The sequence below is a fragment of the Sturnira hondurensis genome, unplaced genomic scaffold, assembly GCF_014824575.4.
Source record: "Sturnira hondurensis isolate 20B ecotype Veracruz unplaced genomic scaffold, ASM1482457v3 Scaffold0011378, whole genome shotgun sequence".
NCBI lineage: Eukaryota > Metazoa > Chordata > Mammalia > Chiroptera > Phyllostomidae > Sturnira > Sturnira hondurensis.
This window is the reverse complement of record NW_028084009.1, coordinates 1,322,600-1,349,431: the sequence shown is the minus strand read 5'-3', so window position 1 is coordinate 1,349,431 and position 26,832 is coordinate 1,322,600. Positions and strand designations below refer to the sequence as shown.

At 52.9% G+C, this 26,832-nt stretch overlaps 1 protein-coding gene and 2 long non-coding RNA genes across 8 annotated transcripts; all 3 read left to right on the top strand.

Moving 5' to 3' along the window:
* The first annotated feature begins 765 nt into the window (after positions 1-765).
* Positions 766-6,804, top strand: LOC118996492 (uncharacterized). 5 transcript variants are annotated; one of them, XR_005068495.1, is made up of 4 exons: positions 766-1,586; positions 3,501-3,656; positions 4,278-4,473; positions 5,740-6,804. It is a non-coding gene; the product is annotated as an uncharacterized LOC118996492 (long non-coding RNA). The 5 variants fall into 5 exon arrangements; XR_005068498.1 differs by having other exon boundaries at positions 770-1,586; positions 3,548-3,656; XR_005068497.1 differs by lacking the exon at positions 766-1,586 and adding an exon at positions 1,604-2,227 and having other exon boundaries at positions 3,548-3,656.
* Positions 6,805-7,290: 486 nt separating this feature from the next.
* LOC118996493 (uncharacterized) lies at positions 7,291-15,776 on the top strand. Its single transcript, XR_005068500.1, has 3 exons — positions 7,291-9,739; positions 10,009-10,193; positions 15,084-15,776. It is a non-coding gene; the product is annotated as an uncharacterized LOC118996493 (long non-coding RNA).
* Positions 15,777-19,101: 3,325 nt separating this feature from the next.
* LOC118996490 (uncharacterized) lies at positions 19,102-25,988 on the top strand. 2 transcript variants are annotated; one of them, XM_037059890.1, is made up of 4 exons: positions 19,102-19,616; positions 24,093-24,294; positions 24,476-24,648; positions 25,418-25,988. In XM_037059890.1, exons 2-4 carry the CDS (start codon positions 24,267-24,269, stop codon positions 25,958-25,960), a joined length of 744 nt encoding a protein of 247 aa, XP_036915785.1. In that variant the 5' UTR covers positions 19,102-19,616; positions 24,093-24,266; the 3' UTR covers positions 25,961-25,988. The 2 variants fall into 2 exon arrangements, 1 of the variants encoding a protein (XP_036915785.1); XR_005068493.1 differs by lacking the exons at positions 19,102-19,616; positions 24,093-24,294 and having other exon boundaries at positions 24,527-24,648; positions 25,393-25,988.
* The last annotated feature ends 844 nt before the right edge of the window (positions 25,989-26,832 follow it).

Below are 26,832 nucleotides of genomic sequence, written 5' to 3'. Positions count from 1 at the left end.
GAGCGCCTGCCCCGCCTGGCCCCACCCTGGTTTGTGGGAAAATTGTAGGGCGCAGAAAGGGCTCACGGGCTCCCTTTTCTAGCCTTGTTTTTATTTTCTTCCCATTTAAATGGAAACAATGCTTATTACAGAAGAGGAGGAAAAAACACATCAAACAAGAAAGAAGAAAAATTATTCTTTTTCCCGTCCTTCTAATGCAACCACATTGAACATTCTGTTTTTGTTCTTTCTCCTCAGCCAGGGTACCGGTATGTGTGCGTGTATGTGCACATGTGTGCGTGCACGCGCATGCACACGGGCCCAGATGTAAATCAGGCTGCTCACTATTTAGTGTTGTGTTTTTGAAAACTTTTCCATCATATCATGAGCATCCCCCCTCCCCCTACTGCTCATCTTCACAAACCTATCTGGAGGGCTGCAGTCACTTATCCAGCAAGTGTTAAGTGAGCAACTACTACAGTCTGTGCCAGAGATGGGGATGGGGCAGACTGCAACAATCAGCCAGCCTTTACTGAGCGTGAACTCTGGGCCAGATGCTGTTCTCATCACTTGCATTAAACCTCCTCTTCCTCACATCCGTCCTATGAGGTGTGTGATCCTGGACCACTTTGTCACCCACAAACAGGTGACCTCAGTCCTGAGTGATCAGAGCTGGGCTGGGGATGTACAGGAGAGTGTTGTTGCCATCCTGAGGAGGCACCAGGCCCACTTGGGGCATCAGGAAAGGCTTCCTGGAGGAGGAAATGACTTCTCCGCTGAGGAGGTGGGAGGGGAGGATGCTGCAGGCGGAGGGAGCAGCGATATGAGGACTGGAAGCAGGAGTGGACATGGAGTGCAGAGCAGCTGGCGACGCTGACCCTGACTGCGAGGTGGGGAGGGCAACGCAGAGGCTGTGGGCCCCAGGGAGCCCCCGGGAGCCCCCGGGAGCCAGCTGGGGAGACCTTCTCCCACCCTAGGCTGGGCAGCACCCCTGTGGGCCCCCCAGCCTATCTGTCCCCTATTGTAGCACCCGGCACCCTGAGCACTTCTTGCCTGTTTGTCCTTTCTCTGCCATTCTAGACTGAAGAAAGTTCTGGAAGGTGGGAATCTGAACAAACTGGTTCACTTCTGTGGCTGGGACCGCGGTCAGTGCCGGGCAGGTGAACGCCCCAGAATGAGGTAACGGCGACTAGCCCGGGCTGCCGCTGCCAGGACCTGGCAGTGGTACCTGTCACAGCCACAGAGACCGGGCCCTCCTGTGGCCCCCGTGGGCCCCTCAGGGCACGAGGCCTTTTCGGGATGTGCCTGAGCCTTCAGATTTGCCAGGACTTTGCTCCAACTTGCCCACAGTGTCTCGTTTGCTTTAGAAGAAGCTCCGGGTACATATGCCAGCCCTCTCTGGGCGCTCTCAACACGTGCTTGAAGGTCGCAAGGAACCGCGGAGGAGCGGCCTGCGTGCGGCGGCCTCCCAGACTCCGCCCCCTCTCAAACCTGTCTGGGAGCCAGCACGGGTTCACTCTCCTGCGGTCCACACCGCCTGCTGCTGGCGGTGGGGAGAGCCTTGGAGGGGCGACGGCCCCCTCCTCTGCTCCGAAAGGGCCTCCGAGGTAACTATTGACTCCCATCCCCCTTCGCCAAGCCTGCTATCTTATCAGCTCAAACACTTCAGAGTTCAGGCCAAGAAGCCAAAGTCAATTCTGAAAAAGTCTTTAAAAGGCCCAAACACAAACACCAGGGAGGCTGTCTGGTGGGGGATGAGAGGGGTGGGGTGGAGATGAGACTGAGGAAGGGTGAGCCTTGGTCCCTGCAACAGGCTCAGAGGGGACCAGCGACTGTCCTGGGCCCGGAGACGCGTGTGCCCTGCGGCACCGTGTGCCCCGCAGAAGTCTGGAGCCACCTTCCATGTCCATCAGGAGGGGAAGGGACTAGCACCTACCCAAGTGCCACAGGATCTCTCAAAAGACCAAAACCCTTTCATGTGTGGTGACGCGGAAACGGACTGTGCAGCAGCAACAAGAGAGAGCAAGGGCCCAGAGCCGCGCACAAGCTGGTCCTTCACGTGCAAACACAGGGTGGGCCATCCCTCCATGTGCCTGTGTAGGTACAGAACGTTTCTGGGAGCATTCCTCCCGCGTCTGGAAATGCTCGCTTCCCCTGGGGCGGGAATCAGGAGGCCGCAGACTCATTTCACACAGCTGGGGCCTTCTGAATGACTTCCCACCGTGGTGCTGTGATGTTATAGAAATAGGTAGTAAGCACAGAGATATTACAGAAATAGATGCGAACATCAGCGATCTTGTTCCAGGCAAATGCCCAGCAGCACAAAAGATGAGCTGCAGGAGGTGGCGTGACTTCGGGCGCAGGTCAGATCACTGAAGGTGTAGCTCTAGGAGGACCCTCAGCCTGTTGAGATCCCTCTCAGTGGAGTTAACCACAGGTGAGCAGGGCTTTCCAAGTTCTCTCTTGTTTTATACACCTGGCTGCTTAAAATGCACTTTCAAAACACCGTCTCACGGAACCCTTCAAGATTCTATAAAGTAGAATCAGACCACTGTGCAGATTGATGAATTAAACCAACAGATATTTATTCTGCTGGGCGACGAGGATGTGGTGGCGAACAAGACAATCGAGACCCCTGATCTCGTGGCGTGGGTGGGTCGAGAGGGAGTGTGGAACAAACAACAAGCAAACGACAGCAGCCACGCAAACATGGCAATTCCGGGTTGTTAAAGGAGGAGGGGAGAAAAATGAGACCGGGAAATGCCACGGACGGTGGCTGGTGCGGGGAACGGTCGGCGAGGGGCCATTCAAGGCGGAGGTGGCCCTTGAACCGAGACAGGAACGGGGGAAAAAAGAACCCATCGCAAGGAGAGCAGGCAGAGGACAGTACTGGGCAGTGGGAGCAGGCCATGCACAGGCCCTGAGGCTACACCAAGCACCGCTGTGGGAGGGACGGAGTGGGGGCCTGCTCTGCTGGAGCTTACCTAGGAGCAGGAAGGGTTGGGAGACCCAGTGGGAGCGGTCGGCTGAGGGGGATCCCGTGGGCCCCGTGGGCTTGGAGAGGAGTCCAGATGAAGACTGGGAGGCTCAGAGAGGTTGAGTAATCTGTCCAGGGCCGCACATTGAACAGTGGCTGAGCCAGGATGCAGACCGGGGTTTCCCAACTTCCTATCTAGTCCTCTAAACAGTCGCATGTGTCTACATGTGGCAAGAGCACAAAACGCGTGTTTCCATTCAGCAGAGCCCATGTTCTGAGAACACTGTGGGTTTTTTTTTAATAGCATAGAAAGTGCGTGCATCACAGGGTGAATTGTCACCAAGTGGGCACACTCGTGTGAGGAGCACTCAGATACACAAACGGCGCTCCAGAAGCCCCTTTCACGTCCCCTCCCAGGGAGTCTCCCCTGCCCCAAGTTCAACCAAAGTCCTGAATTCTAAGCCCAGAGATCAGTTTTACTGCTTTTGAACTTGAATGGAATCACACAATCTGTGTGCCTTCTCGTCTGGCTTCTTTCACTCAGCGTTAGGAAGATTCATGGCATTTCAGTAGACTTTGCCCGTGTTACAGGCCAGACTGAGATACCGTGTGAGCCACGCGAAAGCTCCCCGCTACACAGAGGGCCAGGAGAAAGCGGCTTCCACGGGAAGCAGTTCTAAGGGTGTCACTACGTGAAAATGTAAGGCACAGAACAGCACGTGGAAAGAATCCCATTTTTGTTGGGGCGGGAGGCGGGGGGAAGCTTTCCTTTCATGTAGAATCAAAATGACCCTAGAAAATACATTGAATCCTCTCTCAACCAGACTGTGCTATGGGCTTTTCATGTGTCAAAGCCGCTGAATGGAGGCGCTGTCTGTGTGCTTGGGGACAAGGACAGGATCTGCTGGCTGCACTCACCTGTGCTGTGTAGATTCTCTCTCACTCCTCCACCCCATTTTTGGCCCGTAAGTTGCAAGCACTAAGGGATTCTTGTCCGTTTGGTTCACAGCTATACTCCCAGTGCCCGGCATGGAGTGAATACTGGTTGAGAGTGAGTGGAGTATAAATGAAAGAACTGAGTGAAGCAGACCTGATGGAGGGTGGCAGAGAGTGATGGGGACGATGGCTGACTGGTAGCCCTTGCCCCATCAGAAAGGGGCAGGACCACCTGCATACAGCCCGAAGTTTCCACGTGGGAACGTGGGCCCAGGGTGGCCGAGCTCCAAGTATAGTCGTTCAGGGGAAGCCAGAGACGTCTGCCTTTATGTGAAATGTCTGGGTACCATCGCTCATCAATAATTCCTATCCGCTGCTCACCCAGGGTGTGGTGCTGCTCTCCGTGATCTCTAACCCAAGGCAAAAGGCTTCCCGATGCGTCTCCTAGGACCCCAGAGTTCTGGGAAAGCCGCGTGGAGTCCCAGGAGAGGGTGCTGAACAAGCCAACTTGGCCTTGGAAGGCTTCTGAGAAACGAGTGGCATTTTCATCATTTAAGTTCTCGAAGCGATTTTATTTCAGGGTGAGTTCCTTTCTCTTCTCATAACTCTCAGTTCTACCCTCTTATTTATGCTGAGCCTGGGCATCTTTCCTCCACTCCGGAGCAAAGATCAAAAGTAAATATTGGCAGAACATGGGTTTACTGTGACCCAGATAAGGAACAGCACAGAACGAAAATAGCGAGACTTTAGTGCCCCTCCCACAGTGTCCGCCCCGACCAGACTTCCTCAATATTTGCTTATTAATTTTACTTCAGACACATGCCCGGGATGCGTGTTGTCGCCAACTGGGTGAGCCCTGCACTGGTCCGGGGGCTCCTCTCTGTACGTGACCTTGGGGACAGCGCCCCCTGCAGTGTACCATGGTTGCCTATTGCATTTATTGAGATCATCGTTTGGGGGACCTGGGGCGGGGGTTGGGGGAATGTAGGAATCCTTTTTGCTTTAGTGAAAGTGTCTGTCTTGTAGAAGTGAGACACCCACACGGAGGAAAATTCAAACAGTGTCAAAGGGCAGTTGTGAAAACGTCTCCCCCCTGCCTTCCTCTCATCTTTCCCAGCTCCCCTCTCCGGAAGCACTTCCTCTTGCCTGTTTCTCACCTGTCCTTGTAGATGGATACACAAATCCTTTTCATTCTCTGAATATCACACACACAGTGTGACATCTCCTTCTGTTTCCTAGGTTTCTCTGTCACCTCTTTGGCACCAGTGGTTTATGAGAGGGGATCAGTCAACTACAGCGCGGAGGCCAAATTCCCTCTCCTGCATGGTTCTGGACAGCTTGCAAGCTGAGAGCGGTTCTTACATTTTCTTACATTTTTAGGTAGTTGGGGGGAAAAATCACAAGAAGGATAATACTTTATGATACACGGAAATGATGACGTTAAAACCTCAATGTCCATCAATAAAGTTTTATTAGAACACAGTCATGTCTGTGTGTCCAAGGGCCGTCGGTGGCTGCTTTGTGCTACCGTGGCACACTGCAGCATTTGTCCTGGGGATCATGTGGATCTTTCTGGAAAAGGTTTGTCTATTCCTGGCTGCTCCTGTACATACCACTGTAGACCCCAGAGGCCTTTCGATATTGGGCATATATTAATTCCCTCATTCCTTTGATCCAAAGCTCACTGTGTTGCTGGGCTGCGATTTATCTGTCCAGTTCTTGCTGTGGACGCTCAGATTCCTGTGTAAACAAAAAGAGCTCACGTCTGAGGAAAGTGTAAAAATTCCCAGCAAGGACAAGAATCCCAAGTGGTCACTCAGTTTAATATTTGTACCTTGCGCTTTCAGAAATAGTATCTGTGGCCGCTGACGGGAGGAGGAGCGGGCCCCATAAAGCCGTGAAGCCACCGAGACAGAGGCGGCATACCAGGACAGGACTGGAGCCAGGCCGCCTGCCCTTCCCGGCCGAGGAAGCCTGGATTACATTTGAGCGGGAGGCTGGATTTGAATCATATTTGCAGATGATGCAAAAATCTTTGTGGGTGTTTATATTACTCAAGAGGGAGGTTGAAGGCAGAATGCCTTTGAGAAGTCGGAAAAAAGGCCAGGCAGGATAACACAGAACAGTGTTTCCTATTCTTACAATTGCCAAATCCTGAAGTAAATGAAATACTACTTACCATTTTTCTTTAACGGATGTTTTTCTTTTTAAAAAACTAAACTATAATAGTTTCATCTGGAGAAATAATATTCAGGGTTCTGATGAGTTAGTGATATGTATATGTTTCGAATGCACAGAAATATTTAATAAATACTGAAATTTAAAATGCACACACGCACAACCTCGTCTGCGTACCACCTACAATAATCTTGCAAACCAGCAGCGGCATCTCTACTAAGCATTTTTAAATGCTGGGTGTCAGACTCTGGGGGTTGCCTGGCCAACGGCCATGCCTCCCTTCTCCCTGCTGACACCCTGAGTTTTTTCTGCGGCCCCCCGCCGGCCCTGGGAAATAAGCCACCTTGGTTTACAGGAGACATGTCCATTGTGTTCTCCTCAACCTGTGATGGGCCCAGGGGCGGCCATGTGACCCTTTCTGGCAAAGGGAAACTGCTGGGGGATTCTGGGAAAGCATTTCCTCTCTGCTAAGGAAGAGGCACATGAAGAGAGACTTATCTCCCTGTTTCCTTTCCTTCCTGCTTCGGACGTTGTTGTGTGTCGTGGCGATGAGTGAGCTGTGACCGTCATCTTGTGACATTAGGTGACCAGCCTATGGACAAGCTGGTGACTCACTGATGGCGATGGTGGGAAGGGAGAGTGCAAAGAGCCTTGGTCCTTTGTGAAATCTCAGGACGCCAAATACACCCCCGAGTCTCTACCCGCCAGGTGCCTTCTCGGTCAGCAAAGAGTGTTGCCACCGCCTGAATGCAGTGTCGCAGCCTGAGACGACCCTGACGGGGCCCACTGGTCTTGGGCGCTGGCACCCTGCGCGCCCGACCTGACTTTCCCCAGCCTTGGTTTGCTCGTCCATAAAGCACTAATAGTAATACTACTCAGGCAGTGATTTTTGAGGACAGAGAAATTTAAATTCACATCAAGCACTGAGAATAAGCGCTGCCGTTGCTATGATTGCGATTATTATTGATTATTGTCTCTATAATATTTAGAGATTCCTCTAAAAACAGGGGAAAGGCGACATGGACAGAGACAGGAAGTTGATGGCACCTAATTAAAGGCCACCAGCTGGGCACAGAAAGAGCAGAAACTGATGCGAGTGTCAGAGCTGAAGGAAAGCTGCTGTGGATGAGTCAGAGCTTCAGTAAACAAGCTCCATGGAAGCCTGAGGGCGGGGGTGGGGGGTGGGGGGGTGAGGGGCAGACAGGACCCGGAGTGTGATAGGCAGGGCCCTGGCCGTGAACCCTCAGTTCCTCGATCATGACTCACACCTTTCCAGGAGCACAGGCTCTGCATTTGGTTAACTCATCTTTTTAAAGGATGTGGGAACCGGTCCTGGGTCCGGAGGCTCAGAGACCGTGGCCTGGGGGCTATTTACGTAAGAGAGAGCAGAAGGCCTCGGGACCGAGGTCATACTGCCCCATGTGTAACGTCCGAAGCAGCTGTTGGTCAAGTGTACAATAGACCAGGAGGGACAGTGTGAGCAGAAGGAGTCCTGCACGATGAGTCACTGAACTCGTGACTCCACAGGGGACCCAGACCCAGGGAAGTTCCTCTCCGTGTCAGACCTCAGTCTCTCCACGTGTACAGTGGGGATCGGCAACCTATGGTCAGTCCTGTGACTGTGACGGGGAGAAATGCGTCCGGCTGCAAGGAACCGGAAATCCAGTGGACCGTGGCTCAGACAAGCCGGAGTTTATTTTCCTCACATAATACAATGTTCTCAGGGAGGTAGCTGTTGGTCTGGACTTCATGGCTCGAGGGAATCAGGGCTCTTGCTGGCAACTCTGCACTCCTCTCGGCTTCTCCCCTGGGGTTTCAGTATGGATGCTTCTGTTCTTACCGGAGGAACAAGGAAGAAGGGCAGCACCAGATATACTGCCCCTTTTAACCCAAAGTAAAAGCTTTCCTGGGGCCTGGAGAAGAGCTCCCCTCACATCTCACTGGGCAGAGCTGGTCACATGACTGATCCCAAGCCTGCCTTAGCTGCAAGGGATGCTGAGTATGTGAGGACGTGGGCACCACTGTGAAAGGTGAACGTGAGGAGGGAATGGGTGTTAGGGCTTCTGACTACAGGGTCTCAGGGCAGCAAACTCCTAATCCTGGCTGCCCACGGCCTAAGGCATCCGTCCGCCTGTGGCCCCTCCCAGCTAGTGTTCTCTTGTGAGAACAAGACCTGAATTCGCATCCTGACTCCAGCACTGGCTGTCTGTGGGACTGGGGGAGAGTCGCCTCCTGTCCCTGAGGGTTCATGTCTCACCCATACAGAAAATAGAACCCAATTCCTACCTGTGGCTTCAGGGCTGAGCTCACGGGCCGGCACCCTGTGCAGTCACACAGCACCCTGTGCCCTGAGGGGCCCTTCCCTTGGTTTAAGGCTCTGCTGTTGCCATCTTGAAATGTTCAACAATTTTGGAGCAAGGGGCCCTGCCGTTCTACCCTGCACTGGGTCCCACTAATCCTCAGCAGGTTCTGCACTGTTTGTCAAGCCCCTGCTCCAACTCCGGGTGACCCACCTCCCTGCTCCTCTCAGCTGAGTTTCCTGCCCCCCTCTCTCCCCACCTCACTCTGTTCCCACTGGACACCCTCTGCTCAGATTGCTCAGATGGGCATGGGCGGGGGTGAGGGGGCTCTTGCAGCTGAGGCAGCCCCTGAACTTGCTGGAAGCTGCCTGCTGACCACTCCCTCCATGGCTGGGCAGCAAGGCTTTCCTGGAAGGCGCTCTGGGAGACACATGTTCATGTCCACCACTTTATTTTTGTCTCTGAATATCTGTTTACCATCTCCTGGTAACACATGTTTTGGGAGAAACTTCAGGAATGAGGCAGCGCAACAGAGGGGTGAAAAGGCTGGGGTTTGGCGCCAGCGTCTCAGCGTCTCAACGCTGTGTGGCCTTGAGCAAGTCACCTCACCTCTCTGAGCCTCCGATTTGTGTGACGTGAAGTGAGGGCAACAGTATTTGCTTCCTGGTGCTGTCGTGAGGGTGAACTGGCTGGGAAAAGGCTCGGCACAGGGCCTGAGACCTGGTCATCATTCGGAAAACGGTCCTTGTTATTAGAATATCCAGACTCTGAATGAATAGTGAACTTCTGTGGGAAGAAAACAGAAGGCTGCCTCTTCCCTGAAGTCAGCGCCGGTTTTCTCTCCTCGTAACTCTTTACACGGATTCCTCTACATGCATTTCTCATGGTCTGTTTTTGCCGTGGCTGCTTGTTTTCGCGCCTGGAAACGGCTCTTCACCCACTTGGGTCGTCTGGGTCTTCGGTCGAAAGTGACAAACTCAACTCAAAGCAGCGTAAGAAAAATAAGTGTGAGCCCTGGCTGGTGTGGCTCAGTTGGGTGGAACATCATTTGGTAGCGGGGGTTGTGGGCTGGGTTCCCTGTCGGAGCACGTGTCTGAGTTTCAGGTTTGACCCTCGGTTGGGGCGTTGTCTGGGAGGCAGCCAGTTACTGTTTCTTTCTCACGTGGATGTTTCTCTCTCTCCCTCCCTCTCTCTAAAAGCAACAAAAGAGTGTCCTCGGATAAAGATGTAAAGATGTAAAGAAAAACGTGTATGAATGCACTGGTCTATATGAATGAAAAATCCTGAGATGGGCTGAGCTTCAGGAAAGGCTGGATCCAGATGAGCACCTATTGCCTAGGAATCATGCTGTCTCCAACTGTCACGTGGGGTCACCCTGTGTGGCGGCAAAGGGAGTCCTCAGCTTTTCCTGGACTTTCATTCTGCCAGGTCAGCCAGCCAGGTGGATAGAAGCTGACTCTCCTGTGGACCCAGCACAAGCCTGGGGGGTGACTCTGGTTGGCCAGACATGGGTCACATGCTTACCCCCGAACCAATCCCTGGGGCTGGGGAAAGGCATGTGTTCACTGCCCAGGCCTGGCCCTCCTACTACCCCTTCTTGTCTTCCTCTTGTTGGGAAGACACCCAGGCCCTTCTGAGCCACGTGCAGTAAGAGCCGAGGAGGAGCGATTCCCCAAAGGCAAACGGGACTAACAGATGGGGTGATGGATGGGTACAGCGGTCAGGCACCGACAACAGCAGGCCCTTGAGCAGCCCCCTGAGCAGCCCCCGCAACAGCCCTGCTATGTCTACTCAAGGCCTCCTGTGGACGTGCCTGGTGCTCGGTGAGTGTTTGTTAAGTGAACCAGTGATTGTACAAGTGAACTACCCACAGTAAAGTCGATCTGATTTATCAGGAAGGGCGTGATCTCAGGGCTGCCTTCTCGGGGTCAGAAGACAGATTCTGATGGCCCGTGTCCTGCTCACTTTTAGTCTAAGCTCACGGGTTGGCATCATTTCCACGTCCAAGCCACGACTGCGCGTGCCCCAGTGCAGAGCGAGACCGCCCTGCAGGCCTCTGCCCACCGCAGGCCCGGGCAGATGACAGGTGAATCGAGCTCACTCTGCCCCCTGGCAAATGTACAGCAGGTCCAGCCCAGGGACACACTGAGCAGGGTCTGAGAAAGGCGGCTGTCATCGCAGCCCGTTCCCCCTTGTTGGCCAGCGCCAGCGGGCCACCCTTTCACCCGGTTTCTTTCCCATCAAGAGCTTCCCAAGGACCCTCTGTGCCTGCGACTCACCCAGGGTCTGTGCAGGCGATGCCTGGAGTGTGGCGGGCTCCGGGGCCTGGCAGACCCGGCGCTCACGGCCGCAGCCCACTGCAGCCCGACGGAAACGCGAGGGCAGTGCAGACACACCGTCTGTCTTCCGACAGACTTTTCAGAAAGTTTAAGTTCACAGCCGGAAGGAGTGGAAAGCACAGGGAATGCCCGCATCTCCCCTGCCCTCGCCACACACAGGTTCCCTGCGGCTGACCACCCCTCCCCACTGAGTGGGGCATTTGTTACCGTCAGTGGACCCACGTGGACACATCGTTGTCACCCAGAGCCTACAGGTGACATCAGGGGTCACTCTGCGGGGTGTGCGTTCTTTGGGTTTAGACAAATACGAAATGACATCGACCTGCCATTCTAGTGCCACACGGAGCCGTTTCAACGCTCTGAAGCCCCCTGGGCCCTGCCCGGCCTCCCTCCCTCCCCCGTCTCCCCTGCTGATCTTTCTAGTGTGTCCACAGTCCTGCCTTTTCTAGACTGATCCATTTTTATGGCATTTTCTTATAATATCCATGGCTTCAGCTGCACTGACAGAGTAGATGCCCAGAGTCCACTCTCAGAGTAGATGCCCAGGCCAGTCTGGTTAAATATTTTGAGTATTGTTCCTGGAGATATCCCTTTCTTTAAATGCTGATGATAAATTTTACCTGTAGGAAAACACCGCGCAGGCCAAACCAAACAGGCCGCAGGCTGTGTTTGGCTCGTGGGCAGCCAGTCTGAGATGTCAGATGTGGGGATGGGGAAGACTGAGGTTGGCTCCTGGAAGACCTGTTCCCGCTCTGTCACTTCCTAGCTGGGTGACCCTGGGCTGGTTACCTTCCTCTCTGAGTCTATCTGTCAAGTGAAGGCCTTGAGCGTGTGATTTCGGAGGTAGGGACACACCCGGTGCCAGCCTCTGAGGTTTGATGGCCTGGCGTTTTTCACAGGTTCCCTCAAACTGCAGTATGCCCGGTCGCCATAGATGTATTGCTCTTGCAAAAGCTGAAGACCATGACGATATTTTGAATCCCTGGAAGTACATAGGTTTTGGGGTAGGAGAAGCGAGAGGCTGGTGGAGCGAGACTTGGTCCCTGTCCTGCGGCGCAAAGGGAAAACCAACTTCTCTGCATCCCAGAAACCCTCGTGGCGACAGCCAACCGGACGAGGGTTAGGGGCCAGGCTGCCTGGGTTCTAATCCCAGTTCTGCTGTGTACCGGAGGGTGGGAGGGTGGGGGTGGGGGTGGGGGTGGGGTGTGACCTTGAGCAAGCAACTTAACCTCTCTCTGCATCAGAGCTTCCAGGATGCCCCTCGGTGTGATTAATGGCCACCCCTGCAGCTGGGCAGGGCGTGTCTCTCCCTGATGACCCTGAAGTCCTTGTCTGGAAGGGGAGGTTAATATTTGTGGGGTTTAAATGAGTTAACACATACAATGCGCTCAAAGCAGTGCCTGGCACAAGGTAACAGCTTCCTAGGCGGCCACGAAGAGAAGTGCTATTACTTCTGTTCTGAGCCACGTGCTTTACTGGCATCTACCACAACTGGAATCATCCCATTTTAAAGAGAAAACTTAAAAGAGGCTCAGAGAGGGTCAGTCACTCATCCTGGGTGACCCAGCTAGTGAGTGGCAGGCAACAGCAAGAATGATGAAAGCAATAAAGTAACAGGACTGGAAACCTCTAATACTGATTTAGCTCCCAGAGTTGCCTCATGCTGGGCCTCCTGCTTTAAGCACTGCCCCCTCCTTTCCCTCCTGCCTCGACAGGGTGTGTTTCCTGCTGTTCCTAAATTTCACTTGGGGCCTGAGAGAGGCTCAGCTCCAGGCAGGCCTGCAAGACCGTGAGGCTAGGAGTTCTCGGGGTTCATGCACGGGCTCCAGTGGGGCACCCTGGCCCTGTGACCAGAGCCTCACCCCTTCTTCCCCTTTTATCCTCAGATTTCAAAGCACTTGACACTCACACTCTAATTAGAGAAGACACCTCCGGCACTCCACGGAGGCAGGTGTTTTGTAATTACCCGCCTGGGTGAGGCCGCAGGGCACACTGGGGCATTGGGGCTGCAATCATTACTGCGGTAATTCTGGGATGTACTCACAGGATGTGGCCGGGACAGCCTTGACCGCTACCTTCTCAGAGGCCCTCCCAGACTACCTGATCCAAAGTAGTGCTCTCCTCTCTCTCTGTCATGCACCTGCTCGGCTCCTACGTACTTTTAAACATTCTGTATTTATTTCACAGTGGACAGACTTGAAAGGATAGCAGTGGCTGCCTTCACAGAGCAGCCCCCACGTGCTGGTTCTGCACTTTGCATGAACCCCCTGGGGCATAGAGAGGTTAGGTAACTTCCTCAAGGTCACATCTCTAGTATGGAAGGTGTATTTGCTCATCTGTCTGAGTATTTAATGTTTGTCTCCCCCACTCATCCATCCATCCATCCATTTAGTCAACACACTTACTTAACAAAGCTACACGCCTGGCCGCGCTTTAGGACTCAGCAGCGATCTTGCCTGTCGTTGCGTCCCCAGTGCCTGGTACCCAGCCCAGTGGGGGTAGGCACTCAGCAAACCCTTGCAGATGGACTGAATTCAGGATCCTGTGCTTGGCCTGTGTGTCCCTGCCAGTCTTTGTGTAAACAGAGGTGTCTCCTTGTGCCCCAGGGAGAAGGAAAACCGCAGTGCTGGCTCTTTCCTAATTCCCCGGCTCCCCGCATCCCCACACCTTCGCTCAAACTGTTTCCTCCCTGGTCTTCCCTTTCTCACCATTTAGACCAGGGGTGGGTAAACCAAGGCCTGGGGGCCAAATCGGGCCCATCACCTGTTTTCATACATAAAGTTTTATTGGAACACAGCCGCATCTATTTGTTGAAGTATTATCTATGGCTACTTTTGGTCTATACCAGCAGAACTAGGTAGTTGTGACAGAGACCTGTGGAGTCTAAATAGCTACGATGAGGCCTTTTACAGAGCAAGTTTGCTGACTTTTCATATAGTTTTAGAATGAATTGAAATGCCTCCTCCTCCAGGAAGTACTCTGGGATCTCCCAGGTGGGGTTAAGGGTCCCTGCTGCATGCTCCCACAGCCACATGCTTCCCTCTAAAACCGTGTCTCAACCTACCCACACCTAGGAGCCTTTCTAGATACCTTTCTAGATACTTTTCACTACTTGCCAACTCCTCTCCCCCAGTGAAATTTGAGCACACAAACCATGGTATAGATCTACTTAGGTCCTGCGGCCTGTTGTAAAAGCTACAGTGCTTTTTGCCCCTGTCGAGAATGCGTGCTAGCCTAACTGGTATTACCCTGTATTTATTCAATTGACCACAATGTATTGAGCACCTACTATGTGCCTGGCTCTGCAGCCACTGCATTGAATTCTCTTCATGGGAGTGGTCCTTCACCAGACTCTGAGCAACTTGGAGGAGGGGCCTGGCTAATTCAACTTTACATAAGAGTTGTTTCCCAGAGTCTGCAAATAGGGAACATTTAATGAATTCAAACCCGTGTTAACAGTGAGTACTTATGGAAATGTAAAGGCACTAGAGGGATATCGTGATTGGAAAAATAACATTGCGTTGGAATAGAGACAGGGATGGTGGGATTGATGGCCATGTTTTGGAGATTTTCAGTGAGCCTCCTGCAGTCACTCAGTCAGTCAACAAACCTTTAGTCATTGCACAATCTGGACCAGTAGGCCACAGTTGGGCACTACCTTTCCCAAGCCTCCGCGACACAGATGCCACAGACCACCAGCCCCAACTATGGATGTGTGTCTTTCTTGTTCTTTACAATTGGTATCACACCTACAGAAATCAAATCAATTGCCAACCTTTAGAAACTGGGAGATTTCATATAAAAATCTGAACTGCTGTTTTCCTGGGGAGACTTGGGCCTGCATTCCTCATTGGCAGGAACCACATGGAGAGGAGCAGCGGCTGCCTCTGTAGATGGGACACACACTCACCAGTTTGCCCCAGTCCCCACCTCTCCCTGATGTCTGCTTGATCCGGAGAAAGGTCAGTTGCTATGTAGCACCACGTGTTTTTTTTTCACTCCCTTCATTTCTGCTAGGCTTTTGAGATGTTGATCCCCAGGGTGTGGTGGCAGGAAGGTCAGAGACCTGAGGGGTGGCTCTGTGACAGTGACAGCCTGTTGGCTCTCAGCCCCAGGCCCTGCCCTTTCCCTGCTCTGCTCTGCGTCTCCCCACACAGCTGTCTGTCCCCACTTCCCTGCCCTCTGGCTTCCTCCGGCACTTGGCCTGTGGGAGCTGCACTGGGGGGTGGGAGGGCGGGGAGGGGAAGAGGGAAGCCCCTCTCTGAGCCTTGGCCGTGAGACACACTCCCAGGTGCCTGCAGTCTATCCCCAGTTCCAGCCTCATCCAGCTGGTTCCTGGGCGTCAGTGACCCACCCTGTCTCCTGTCCTTCCAGCCCCAGGGATGGTGGCAGCTTCCTGCTCCAGATGGTTTCGCCCTTCTGTGACTTCACCACGTGGAACCAGTCCCCTGGTCAAACCCCCTCTGTTGAAGGACATGAGTGTATGCCTGGAGGCAAGTGACTGGTCTCTGGGAGCTACAAGAACATCAGGTTCCATCGTCTCAGAGTCCTCTGGGTGCTGCCGGCGGCTAAGCTCCCCAGGGAAGGCGCAGCATCTCCGGTCTCCATGGCCCCAGTGGGCGGGCTCTACTGCAGGCCCTGGTGAGGCAGGAGAAGGGCTGTCTGGAGCTGCCGGTGACAGACACTGGGACGAGATGGGGCCATGGAGAGAGGGATCCACAGTGCTGTGGCAGCACCTGGGATGGGAGGCCTGAGCGGCCAGCTGGAGTCTTTCCCTGACTGCTGGGAGGGGCAGGACATGAGCCCTGAGCCCGGAGGCCGGAAGATAGAGCCTGGCACCTCCCCAGCACTCGATACAGGACCCACTAGGGACAGGGCCGGCCTCCGCTCCCATCGGCTCTTGCCAAACTTAAGGGGGGCTGAGGTGGCAGTAGGGAGAATATGTATGGACATATCCAATGAAATGCAAATGGCGTGGCCCAGTTTCATTCGTTCTTGAAATCAAGAATTTGTGGCCCGGGGCTGATGGTGATCCCATGGGTGCAGGATGATTCATTAAATTATTTAAAAGCCAAAAGGAACTACACTGAGTGCTCTTTTCACTTCCTTTTGACGGGCAGTCCAGGGAATTATTCGTCTGCTGTGAATGTGCTTGCTCTTGCACGCGTGCACGTGCATTTCGTGTGCATGTGTGCTTCGTGTGTGCATGTGTGCTCCGTGTGTGTGCATGTGTGTGCCCTCCATGTGCTTCTACAGAGCATCTGGCTGGGGTATTTCAGGAAATGAGTGTCTCCCATGCGATGTGACATGAGACTGCAGGGCCGTGCAGCCTTTGGGAACAAACATCTTGCCAGCTTTTCGGTCCTCACCTGAGGACCCTCAGGTGAGGGTCTTCTACACCCGATGGGGACCACCAAGGGGACAGCAACGTGCCTGCCTCACTCCTCTTGTACTTAGGAGCCTGGCGCACAGTAGGTGGGAAAGTATTAAGAAACGTCTTGGTCCATCAGATGCAAAAAAATGAACTCAAAATGGATTAAAGACTTGAATATGAGACCAGAAACCATAAAATTCCTAGACGGAAACAGGCAGTAAGCTCTGTGACATTGGTTGTGGTGACAATTTTTTTTGAATTTGTCACCAAAAGTAAAGGCAACAGAAATAAAAACAAACAAGTGGGACCACAACAAAGTATAATGCTTCTGCACAGCAGAGGAAACCCCGAACAAAATGAAAAGGCAACCCAGTGAACAGGAGACAACACCTATAAATCGTGTATCTGATAAGGAGCTAATATCCAAAATATAGAAAGAACTCATACAATGCAACAGCAAGGAAAAAAAAAGAAAAGAAAAAACTCAAACAGTCCTATTCAAAAATAGGCAGAGGGTCTAAATAAACCCTTTTCCCGAGAAGATATAAAGACGGCCAATAGGTACGTGAAAAGATGCTCAACATCCTTCATCAGCAGGGAAATGGGAATCCAAACCCACACAATGAAGCCAACAAGCATGTGTTGGTGAGGATGTGGAGAAAGGGGAGCCCTCTGCACACTGTTGGTGGGGTTGTAAATCGGTGTGGCCGCCACGAAAAACAGTATGAAGTTTCCTCAGAACAGTAAACATGGAACTATCACACAACCCAGCAATTCCACCTTCGGGGATTCATCCAAAGAAATACAAAACACGAATGTGAAAAGATGAATTCACGCCTGTGTTCACCGCCGCACTGTTTACACTAGCCAAGACTCGGAAACAACGGGAGTGCCACTCATGGATGGGTGGATAAAGAAATGTGGCGTGCGTGCGTGCACACACACACACACACGAGTATTATTTAGCCTTAATAAGGAAAATGAAATCTTGCCATTTGTGACAATTTGGATCCTCCTTGGGGGCATTGTGCTAAGAAAATAAGTCAGACAGAGAAAGACAAATAACATATAATCTAAAGAAACAAAAAAGCGAGCTCAGGGATACAAAGAACAGATTGATGGTTGCCAGAGAGGGGGCTGGGGAATGAGCAAAACGGGCAAAGGGGGTCAGAAAGCACGAATTTCGGTTATGAAGTATGTACGCTATGCGGGTGCAGCCCGCAGCACAGCGCTCTTGGTCCATAATGCTGTATCACATGTTGGGAAGTTGCTAAGAGAGGAGATCTGAACAGTTCTTATCACAAGGAAAAATTTTTGTTAACTATGTTTGGTGAGGGATGTTAGTAAAATTTATTGTGGTGATCGTTTCATAATATGTACAGTTCATTGGGTTGTACACTTGAAACTATAATGTCCTATGTCAACTATACCTCCACACAAACTAAATAATTTAATTAAATTAAAAGTCTTTTACAGAACTCTGCAGAGTTCTGGTGTGACCTCTGGGATCTACCTCTGAGCATTCACACATGTTGTTTCCTCTGCCTGAAGAGCGCTGCCAGCCCCTTTGGCCCAGTGAATGCTCCATCCCCGTTCGCATAGCAACTCCAATGTCACCTCTTCCAGGAAGCCTTCCCTGATTTTCCAGATAAGATTTGGTGCCCTGTCACACATCCTTATATCATTCATTTACTTATTGTTCCTCTCCATCACTTACACATCCAGCCACTTATCCAACACACATCCATAGAGCAGCTACTTGGCTTTAGGGTTTGTTCCAGGCACTGAGACACAGCCCCTGCCCTCACGGAGCTCACATTTGGGGATCACTGCATAAACAAGTCAACAGACAAAATATCTTCAGATGGATATGACATAAACAAACAGGGTGAGGTGGCCAGAAAGTGACTGGGGGAGGCAGTGGGGGCCTCCCTAAGGAGGTGAGGTTTTGGTAAGTCAAGAAGAAGCCGGCTGAGGGAAGAACACCAAAGAGAGGCAATGGGAGGTGCAAAAGCCCTGAGGCAGGAACATGCCCAGCACAATTCAGAAACAGTGAATTGTGGCAGGACCTTCCTGTGGCCAGGAAGCCACAGTGGCAGGACCACAGCAGCGACAGGAGCTCAAGAAGGGCCAGAAGGTGGCAGGTCGTGCAGGGCCTTGGGGCCCCATCGAGGACTCTGGATTTTGACCTGGGGGCAGAGGACAGCCGTCGGAGGGCTTTAACGAGGTCTCGTGTGTCTCCATGGTGCCAGCCTTCATCCTCGTTTGTAACTCTGCTTTTGCGTACCTGTTAGAGCAGAGCCTGGCTTCCCACCTGATTGTGAGTTTCCCGGGTGGGGGCAGGGGCATAGCCATGTCCCTTCTGACCCCCAAATATCTGTGTATCTGACTCATAGAATGTGTAGACCTCAGGTTGGGTGTCCCCCAAAGCAAAACAAGGATATAAATTGTGTTTTGGGGAGGTGGCCCCAGGAAGTAAGGGAGTGGGGGCCTGAGACAGGGACGAGAAGGCAGCCACCCAGGGTACCTTTATGAGCAGGTTACCGCTGTGGGCACCTGAGGCTCAGTCCCACTGGTGAGCTCTAGGCCCAGTGTAGGACATGCCCCCAAAGGGCCAGGAAACTGGTTTTTATCCACCACCTCCCACCAGCCCCTGGGTGAGGACTGCTGCCAGGGCCTGAACCCTGGGGCACCCCTGGCTTGTCTTGCATGGGCTCCGTGGGCTTCAGTGCCAGAGAGAACCCTGGGCAAAGAGAAGCCGGCACTGCTAACTGGAAGCCACGGGGCTGGTGAACAGTGGGTGCAGTCCACGTTTGAGTGAACGAGTGACTGCTTACCGGGAGAAACGCCTCTGAGCAGGTCAGCATGGGCACCGCTTCCTCTTGAATTTTCAGCAAATCTCCGGAATTCCTCCGGAGGGGGTGGGGTGGCTTTTGCTCCAGTCTGTTGGTTTTTGTGTGGCCGGGATGGAAAGTTCTGGAAGCCTGCCCTGCCATCCCAGGAGGCTGGGGCGCACCACATCCTGGGAATTTGGGGAAGAGAAATTTGGATTTTTCTCTAGGAAGCAGTTTCCTCAACAGTCCACAAGTCGTTATCAGCGTTCAGCCATCTCTCATTCAGGCAGGCAGCCCTGATGGTGTGGGCCCTGCATTCCAGGAGCAAAGCCCGGCTCTCCTTCCCCCGCCTGGGAAAACTGGACGGAGTTCGGATGGCACCGTGCCCTCCGCCCACCACCCGGAAACTGGTCTGGCTGGCCACGGGGCGGATGGGGAGGAACGCAGAGCTGTTTGAACATGCCCCTGGCCACCTCAGGAGGTGTGGGAGACGGCAGGGACTTAGCTGCTGAATCATGCTAATTTCCCCGATGCAAATCCCCCAGCCCTGAGTGGGCCTGTGCAGACAGAGAGGGGGAGTGATACAAAGACACCGTGGGGCAGAGGGACGCCTTCCAGCAGAGGAAATCATAGCATCCTGCCCATTACCTGGAACCCGTGAGGCCTCCCTGCACCCCTCTCCCCAACGCTGGGCACAAGGTAGGTGGTGGGCCTCATACCTTTAGACCAGCTTCCTTAACCACAGCACTGTTGACATTTGGGGCCAGTTATTTAATTCTCTGCGGTGGGGGCGCTGTCCTGTGCATTGTGGGATCTTTAGCAGCATCCCTGGCCTTTACCCTCCACGTGCCAGGGCCAGGGCCACTTTCCCAGCCAGGACCATCCAAAATGTCTCCAGACATTGTTAAATGTCCCATAGGGCACGACACCGCCTCGGACTGAGAGCCACCGCATTGGACCCAGGAGCAAGCTCTTACACAAAGGCTGACTCTGTTCCAAGGCCTGTGTTCAGTGATTTACGTGTGTCGATGCATTGAGTGTTCACAACAAACTTACCAGGTTGGGGCTGATACGGCAGCTTCATATTGTCGAGCCCAGACTGATACTGTTGTTCTCCCCTCCTTAGGGTGTTGTCTGGTCTCGGGGGGCAAGATGTCTTGACCTCACACCTCACAATCCAGATGGTGGGAAAAGGCTTATCCTTTCCCCTAAAGTACAACCTGGAAGTTTTCCATATTGCTTGATCACATCCAATTGGTCAAAACTGATCACATGGCCACATCTAACTACAAGGGAGGCTGGGAAATGTAGTCTTTATGGAGATAGCCCCAGGTTCAGCTACGAGTCCAGCACTGTGGAATAGGGCAGGATGCTGAGGGATAGCTCAGTCTCAACCACATCCTTTTTCATAGATGGGGAAACTAAGGCACAAGGTGGTTAAGCACTTCTCTGAGGCCACACAGAAAATAAGAAAATAAAGTAAAATGTACATAAAGTGCCAGGAACCCGGAGGAGTTCACAGCTGTCCCTCTTCCCATACTTCCTTTCGGCATCATCTGTTGCAATGTATCGAGGGTCTCCTTCAGTGGAAGATGCCGGAAGTTTCCCTGCACTTCCAGAACCCACAAGATTCCTCGGACCCCCAGAACCCACATGCCTTAGGTCATCCAAAGTAACCAAAAGGTTTTCTGAACAATTTCTCAAGCAGAGCAAAGGACCCATGATGGCCCCTGCTTCCACCCAAGCCTAGATTCCCATGAACTGCAAGGTAACTCGAGTCCCAGAGAGGAGACCGGCCTTTCCCAAGGCCCCATGGCTGCCTCCAGGCAGGGCCAGGGCTAGGACCCCAGAGGAGGAGCCCGGGCGAAACAATGTCTCCCAGCTTCTGAAACTCTTCCACCCGCCCACGGCCTGTTCTCTGCACCTGGTACATTTGCGTCTGTTTCTGCCTTTTAATGCCTTTACTGCCATGTTGCTGAGACTTCTGGAAGAAGCTGAAGTTTACACTGTGAAGACACCATTTCTTGTCTCCCTGAAAGCCAGACTCTCTCCTTCTTAAAAGCAGAACCCTGTTTTGTTCAGGGGTGGGGGGAGGGCAGCAGAGAGACATGGGGATTGTGGGGAACCGGCATGACTCTGTGGCTGCTGTCAGGCAGAATATGGGCTCCACACAGTCAAATCTTCCATTGTTTCAAGGGAGATAGAAGTCTGTTTTTTTTTTAAGTAAAATCTCTTGATTTGTGAACACTGGCTCAGATTTTATTAAAATGCCATGAGGGCCAAAGGAAACATATCTGCAGNAGACTTCTGGAAGAAGCTGAAGTTTACACTGTGAAGACACCATTTCTTGTCTCCCTGAAAGCCAGACTCTCTCCTTAAAAGCGGAACCCTGTTTTGTTCAGGGGTGGGGGGAGGGCAGCAGAGAGACATGGGGATTGTGGGGAACCGGCATGACTCCGTGGCTGCTGTCAGGCAGAATATGGGCTCCACACAGTCAAATCTTCCATTGTTTCAAGGGAGATAGAAGTCTGTTGTTTTTTTTTTTAGTAAAATCTCTTGATTTGTGAACACTGGCTCAGATTTTATTAAAATGCCATGAGGGCCAAAGGAAACATATCTGCAGGCTTGTGGGCAGCCAGGGAGAAAACTCAGTTGTTTACCTTTGAAAGTGGAGGCTGCAACAGCTACAAGGAGGGAAACAGAGAAGGACCAGGGCTGGATGAAGCCCTGTCAACTGCAGAGTGCTTGGGGCTAGGGATTGCAGGCAGATCTAGGTTCAGATCTTCTCACTTCCAGGTAATTGCTGTGGGACAGAGGCTGGGTTGGATTGCCTCTCTGTTTTCTAGACCATTTAGAGGATATCACTGTATCCATCTCACTGCGAGGCTGTGAGGATTCCACCGAACAAGCTCACGTGGGCGAGGAACCTGGCACATAGGGAGTGTATGCTAATTCCTTTCCCTCTCTTGGGAAGGGCTCACACTTAGTTCAATCTGAATTAGACTTTCTCAAGCCCTCCCACCCTCCCTCCTCAACCCCCTTCTTCTTTTTTTTAAATTAAACAGTGTGAAAATTTAGAGCCAGGTATCCAGAGACTTGGTACCAGGCCTTGGCTCTGTTCCAACCCTGGAGTGAGACTTCGGGGGAAGGGTCCCTTCTTCATGGGACCTCAGTTTCTCCCTTGGTGAAATGGGTAGGTCTGATTGGAGATTTAGATACTCTTTTGGGTGCTAGGATTGTGCAATTCCATTGAGCCTTGGAGAGAGGGATGGGGGTGGGGACAGTGGCCTTAGTGGTAATGGGAAGGCACGGCTGGGGCAGGAGGCTGAGTCAGAGGCCACTCTTGGCTGAGGGGCAAGAAAGGAACATACCTGCACATAGAGCCTGGTGACTAGCAAGCCACAGGAAGGCAGCAGCCGAGTCACCAGCAAGCCCGTAAACACCCTCTGAGCAGAGCTGGGTCCCTGCTTGTCTTGGATCCAGCCACAGGCCTATCCCAGGGATTTGGGGTCAAAGCTCTTACTAAATCATCCTGCCCAGAGCATGGAAACCCTGAGTCCTTCCTTCCAGCTTCCTGCGATCTGCCCTTTGCTCACCTCCCCTCTCACCCTCCTCCCTCTTGCCAGGACACAGTCTGGTGAGTTTCTCAGACACCCAGTTCTCTGCCTGCCTTCAGGCCTTTCCAAGCTGTTCCCTCTCCCCAAACGTTGTCTTTTTTCTCTAGGCCTCACTGGGGTAATGCTTCCTGATGGTTCACATTTCAGCTCAAATATCACCTACCAAGGGGAGGTCTAGCCCCCAGATGAACTCAGGCCCTTTTGTGGCCCTTGTCTTCTCCTCAAAGAACTCACAACTTGTGAGCTGTGTCGATAGGTGTGTGTGTTTGCTCAGTCTGTGTGCCCTTCTCCTGAGGGTTATTTCTGCTGCTATAGCCCATTTGCTGAATGAACGAATGAATGAATAGAGCTCTCTGAAGGCTTCTGGGTAAATTGTGAAAACCCAGGGAGCTCAGAGTCCTCTCAAGGGATCTCACAGCAGGGCAAGTCGTTCCTCAGTTTGGTCCTCCAGTATCTCCCCACTGTACTTAGGAAAAAAACCCAAACTTCACTCTGGGCCTCCCAGCGTCCCCCAGGATCTAGCCTGGCTGACTTCTAGGACCTCATGTCCTCCAGGCTATGTATGCACCCCAGCTCCAGCCATACTGGTCTCCTTTCTGTTTTTTCACCACACCAGGCTTGTTCCTGCCTCATGGGGTGCACTTTCTGTTCCCCTGGCCTAGAAATGCTCACTCCCGGGCCTGCTCATCATTTATGTCTCAGCCATTCACAACATATATTGCTATCTGAACTTGCCTAGTTTATTTACAAATGTTTGATTGACTTTTAGCTGAGTTCGTGGCTGTGCAGAATAAAGACAGCTTTTTTCAGCTTCCCTTGCAGCTAGGTGTGGCCATGTGACCAAGTTCTGGCCAATGGGTTAAAATCAGGAGTGTGTGCAGCCTTTGCTGAAGATTCATCTGCTGCCTGCCCTCTGCTCAACATCTTTCATTGCTTTTCCTGCTACCTGGTAGGCAGATGGGAAGGCTGTGCTGTGACCTCCGTCTCGGATCATGAGACCGAGGGCCACAGCCTAGGAACCGCAAGGGGCGAACAGGAAGAAGCCTGGGACATCGGGGCACTGGGAGTGTTCTGAAGTCCCCAGATTAGTCCTGAACTGCCTACATCTGGACTTCATTTACACCAGAGGAAAAGAAACTTCTCTTTTGTTTTTTGTTGATTTTTTAAAATTAAGTTTATTAAATTTTATTACGACCACATTTATATGCCCTGAGCAGTAGAAGCTAATGTAAAATGTCAACTCGCATACACACTGGGCCTTTTTATTTTAAAATGTGCTCAATAGGCCTTTATCTATTCTGTCCCGAATTTTAGTTGGAGTGACCGTAAGAGCCCTCGACCAGGGAGGGGAGGCCACTTGCCTGGGGTCACACAGTAGGGGAAGGGCAGAGGTGGCGTTTGACCCCATGGCCCCAGGCCCTAACCCCCAACCCTCAATTCTAAGAAGCTCCCAGCTCCGGGTGTTTGCTGACTTCCTCCAGGCTCAGTCAGGACAATGGGCGGTGTGACCCACACCTTCTCTGCCTTTTAGACCAAGAATTTATTTCTCATTTCTTAGGGCTCAGAATATGCTGTAAATGTGAGAGAAAAGTCCCACTGTGGGTCCAGAGGGGACTGAATCACAGCCCCGCCCCTGGCGAGCTGTGCCCCTCGGAGAACACCTCAGCCCATCTGAGCTGCGGTTTCCCTGCCTAGCAAGACGCCAGGCAGGTCAGGTGCTCTGTAGGCTCGGATGATCAGATGTCTGACACCTCAGGAAGGTCAGAGTGCTCCCCCCCACCACATGCCCATTTCTGGAGCGCAGGCAGCGTGGTTGGTATTCAGAGGAAGTGGGCTACTTAGCGCCAACTTTGGAATCAGTTCTGGGTCTCGCTCCTGACCCTACACTTAGCAACTGTGTGGCCCTGAGTGAACCCATTCGCTTACCGTAGCTTTCCTTAGGATCCTTGTTGGAAAATGGGAGTGCATTCACTCCTCCCGCACCCGATGCCAGAGCGTTCCTTGATGCTGGAGACTGGACAGTGAAGAAATCGAACAAAAACCTCCTTCTCGGCTCCATCCAGTGGTGGAGCCAGACAGCAAAGAAACAGAAAAATGCAGCACGTAGGATAAGGGTAAGTAAGACCCACAGAGCAAACTAAGGCCCAGTGGGGGAGGGGCAGTGGGAGGGGCTCTCTGAGACAGGGTGGCGGGGGAGACCCAGGGGAGGAGGCGACACCAGGAGAGACCGGACCACTGGGAGATGGGAGGTTCTGGGGCAGCTCAGCTGGGTTGCTCTCCCATCTCCCTGAAACTATTCTGGTCCTCCTCCAGCTGAGTTCTTTCTCAGAGCAGGGACACGTGGTGCCCGCGCTGTGTCCTGGGCCTCCGCCTGAGGATGACTGAGGGAGCCAGAGACCCTGGCTCCCTCCTCCGCCCTCCGTCCCAACGCAGCCCATCAGCTAGGCTGCCGGTTCTGGCCCCTAAAGCGCTCTCACACCCACTGCCTCTCCGAAGCCACCCCCGTTCCTGCCTCAGTCTCTGACCGTCTGTCTTTCCCAGCATCTGCATTAGTCTCTTCTGTCTGCTGTAACAAATTACGACAAGCCTGGTAGCTTAAAATAACATAAATTTATTTTCTTACGGTTCTGGAAGCCAGAAGTCTGACTTCTCAGAGGTCCGTCTCACTGGGTTTAAGTCAAAGGGCTGGCAGGGCTGGGCTCTGCTAACAGCTTCTAGGGCGAAGAGGTTTCCTCTCCTTTTTCAGCTTCTAGGGATGGCCTGCACCCCTGGGCTTGGGGTCCCTCCCTCTAGCCCTCCAGGCTCAGTTACTGTCGGTCTCTTTCTTCTCTCCGCCTTCCCCTCCCTTTGTAATCCAGCCTCCCTCTGCTTCCGCCTTACAAGGACACGTGGGATTACGTTGAGCCCACTCGGATCATCCAGGATGACCTTCCAGCCCCAGGACCCTGGACTGAGATCGCAGCTGCCAAGTTCCTTCTGCCTCATAAAGTACCATTCACAGGTTTGGGGGGTGAAGATGTGGACATCTTCAGGGGCCATTATGCAGCTGACCACGGCATCCAAAGTGATCCCATTAGAACCCAAATCAGAGCCCGTGCCTCTTCTGCTCAAAATCCTCCCACAGCTGCGCCCCCTGCTCTTCCTCAGAGCGCAGGCGAAGCCCTTGTGGTGGGCACACTGCCCTACACTTCGGCTCGCTCGTTACTCCTCCAACTCACCGCCTTCTCTCCACCGCCTCTTGTGACTCCAGCTGCTGCCTTCCCTGCTGCGTCTCGACCCTCCACCGAAGCTCCCACCTCGGGGCCTTTGCACGCACTGTTGCCCCTGCCCAGAACCTCTCAGCCGGCCTCTTCCCCGGGGCTGGGTCCTTGTCACCCTCTGTCTCCCTCCTCAGAAGGGCCCTCTTGGACACCGCCCTCTCTGTAATGGCCCTTCCCTCTCCCTGCCGTCACATTTAGCACACTCTGAAATTATCTTGCTTGTCATCTTGTTTTCTTATTCATTGTCCACTGTCTCCACAAGGCTGTCACCCCTAAGGACCCAGCAGGTCTTTGCTGTATCTTTTGCACCAAGGACAGGGCCTGGTACATAGTAGGTGCTCCGGAAATACTTGCTCAATGACCCCACGTGTGGCCCGTTTCAAATGCCCCTCAACACTGCTCCAAATAAAACACAAATTCATGTAAAGGCATTCTCACTGTCGTAGTGACTTTTTGGCCTCATCTGTTTTCTCGGTCGATGTTTAAAATACTGTCTTCAGATGTAAAAAGGTGGTAAGGCATCACTTACACCAGGCACACAAGGACTTAGGAGGGCCTGAAATCGAGGTAGGGGTCTCCTGAGGACAGGAGCAGCCAGGAGGGGCAGTGGGTCTTGAAGAACAGGGGCACGGAGTGGGCAGCTTCGGGAAGCGGTGCTCCATTTCTCCGGGCCTCGGCGTTCACATCTGCCAAGTGGGGCTCACCACAACTTCCCTCACAGCAAAGCGCCCCACCTCGGGGCTGTGGGCCTTTGGGACCGGGCCATTCTCTGTTGGGCGGCTGTCCTGTGCACTGTAGGATGCTGGGCAACCTTCCTGGCCTCTCCTCTCACTAGAAGGCAGTAGCATCTCCCCAGTGTGACAACCCAAGCTGTCCCCGATATAGCCTACTATCTCCTGGGGGGCAAAATTGCCCTTGGCTGCCTCGTAGGACCATCGTAGGGGTTGAAGGAGGCAATGGGGGCTGAGCTCCTGCCCCCAGCTTGGCCTTTGGAAGCTGCTCAGGAAGAGGGAGCTGCTGTTTGGTTAAGAGGGCGGC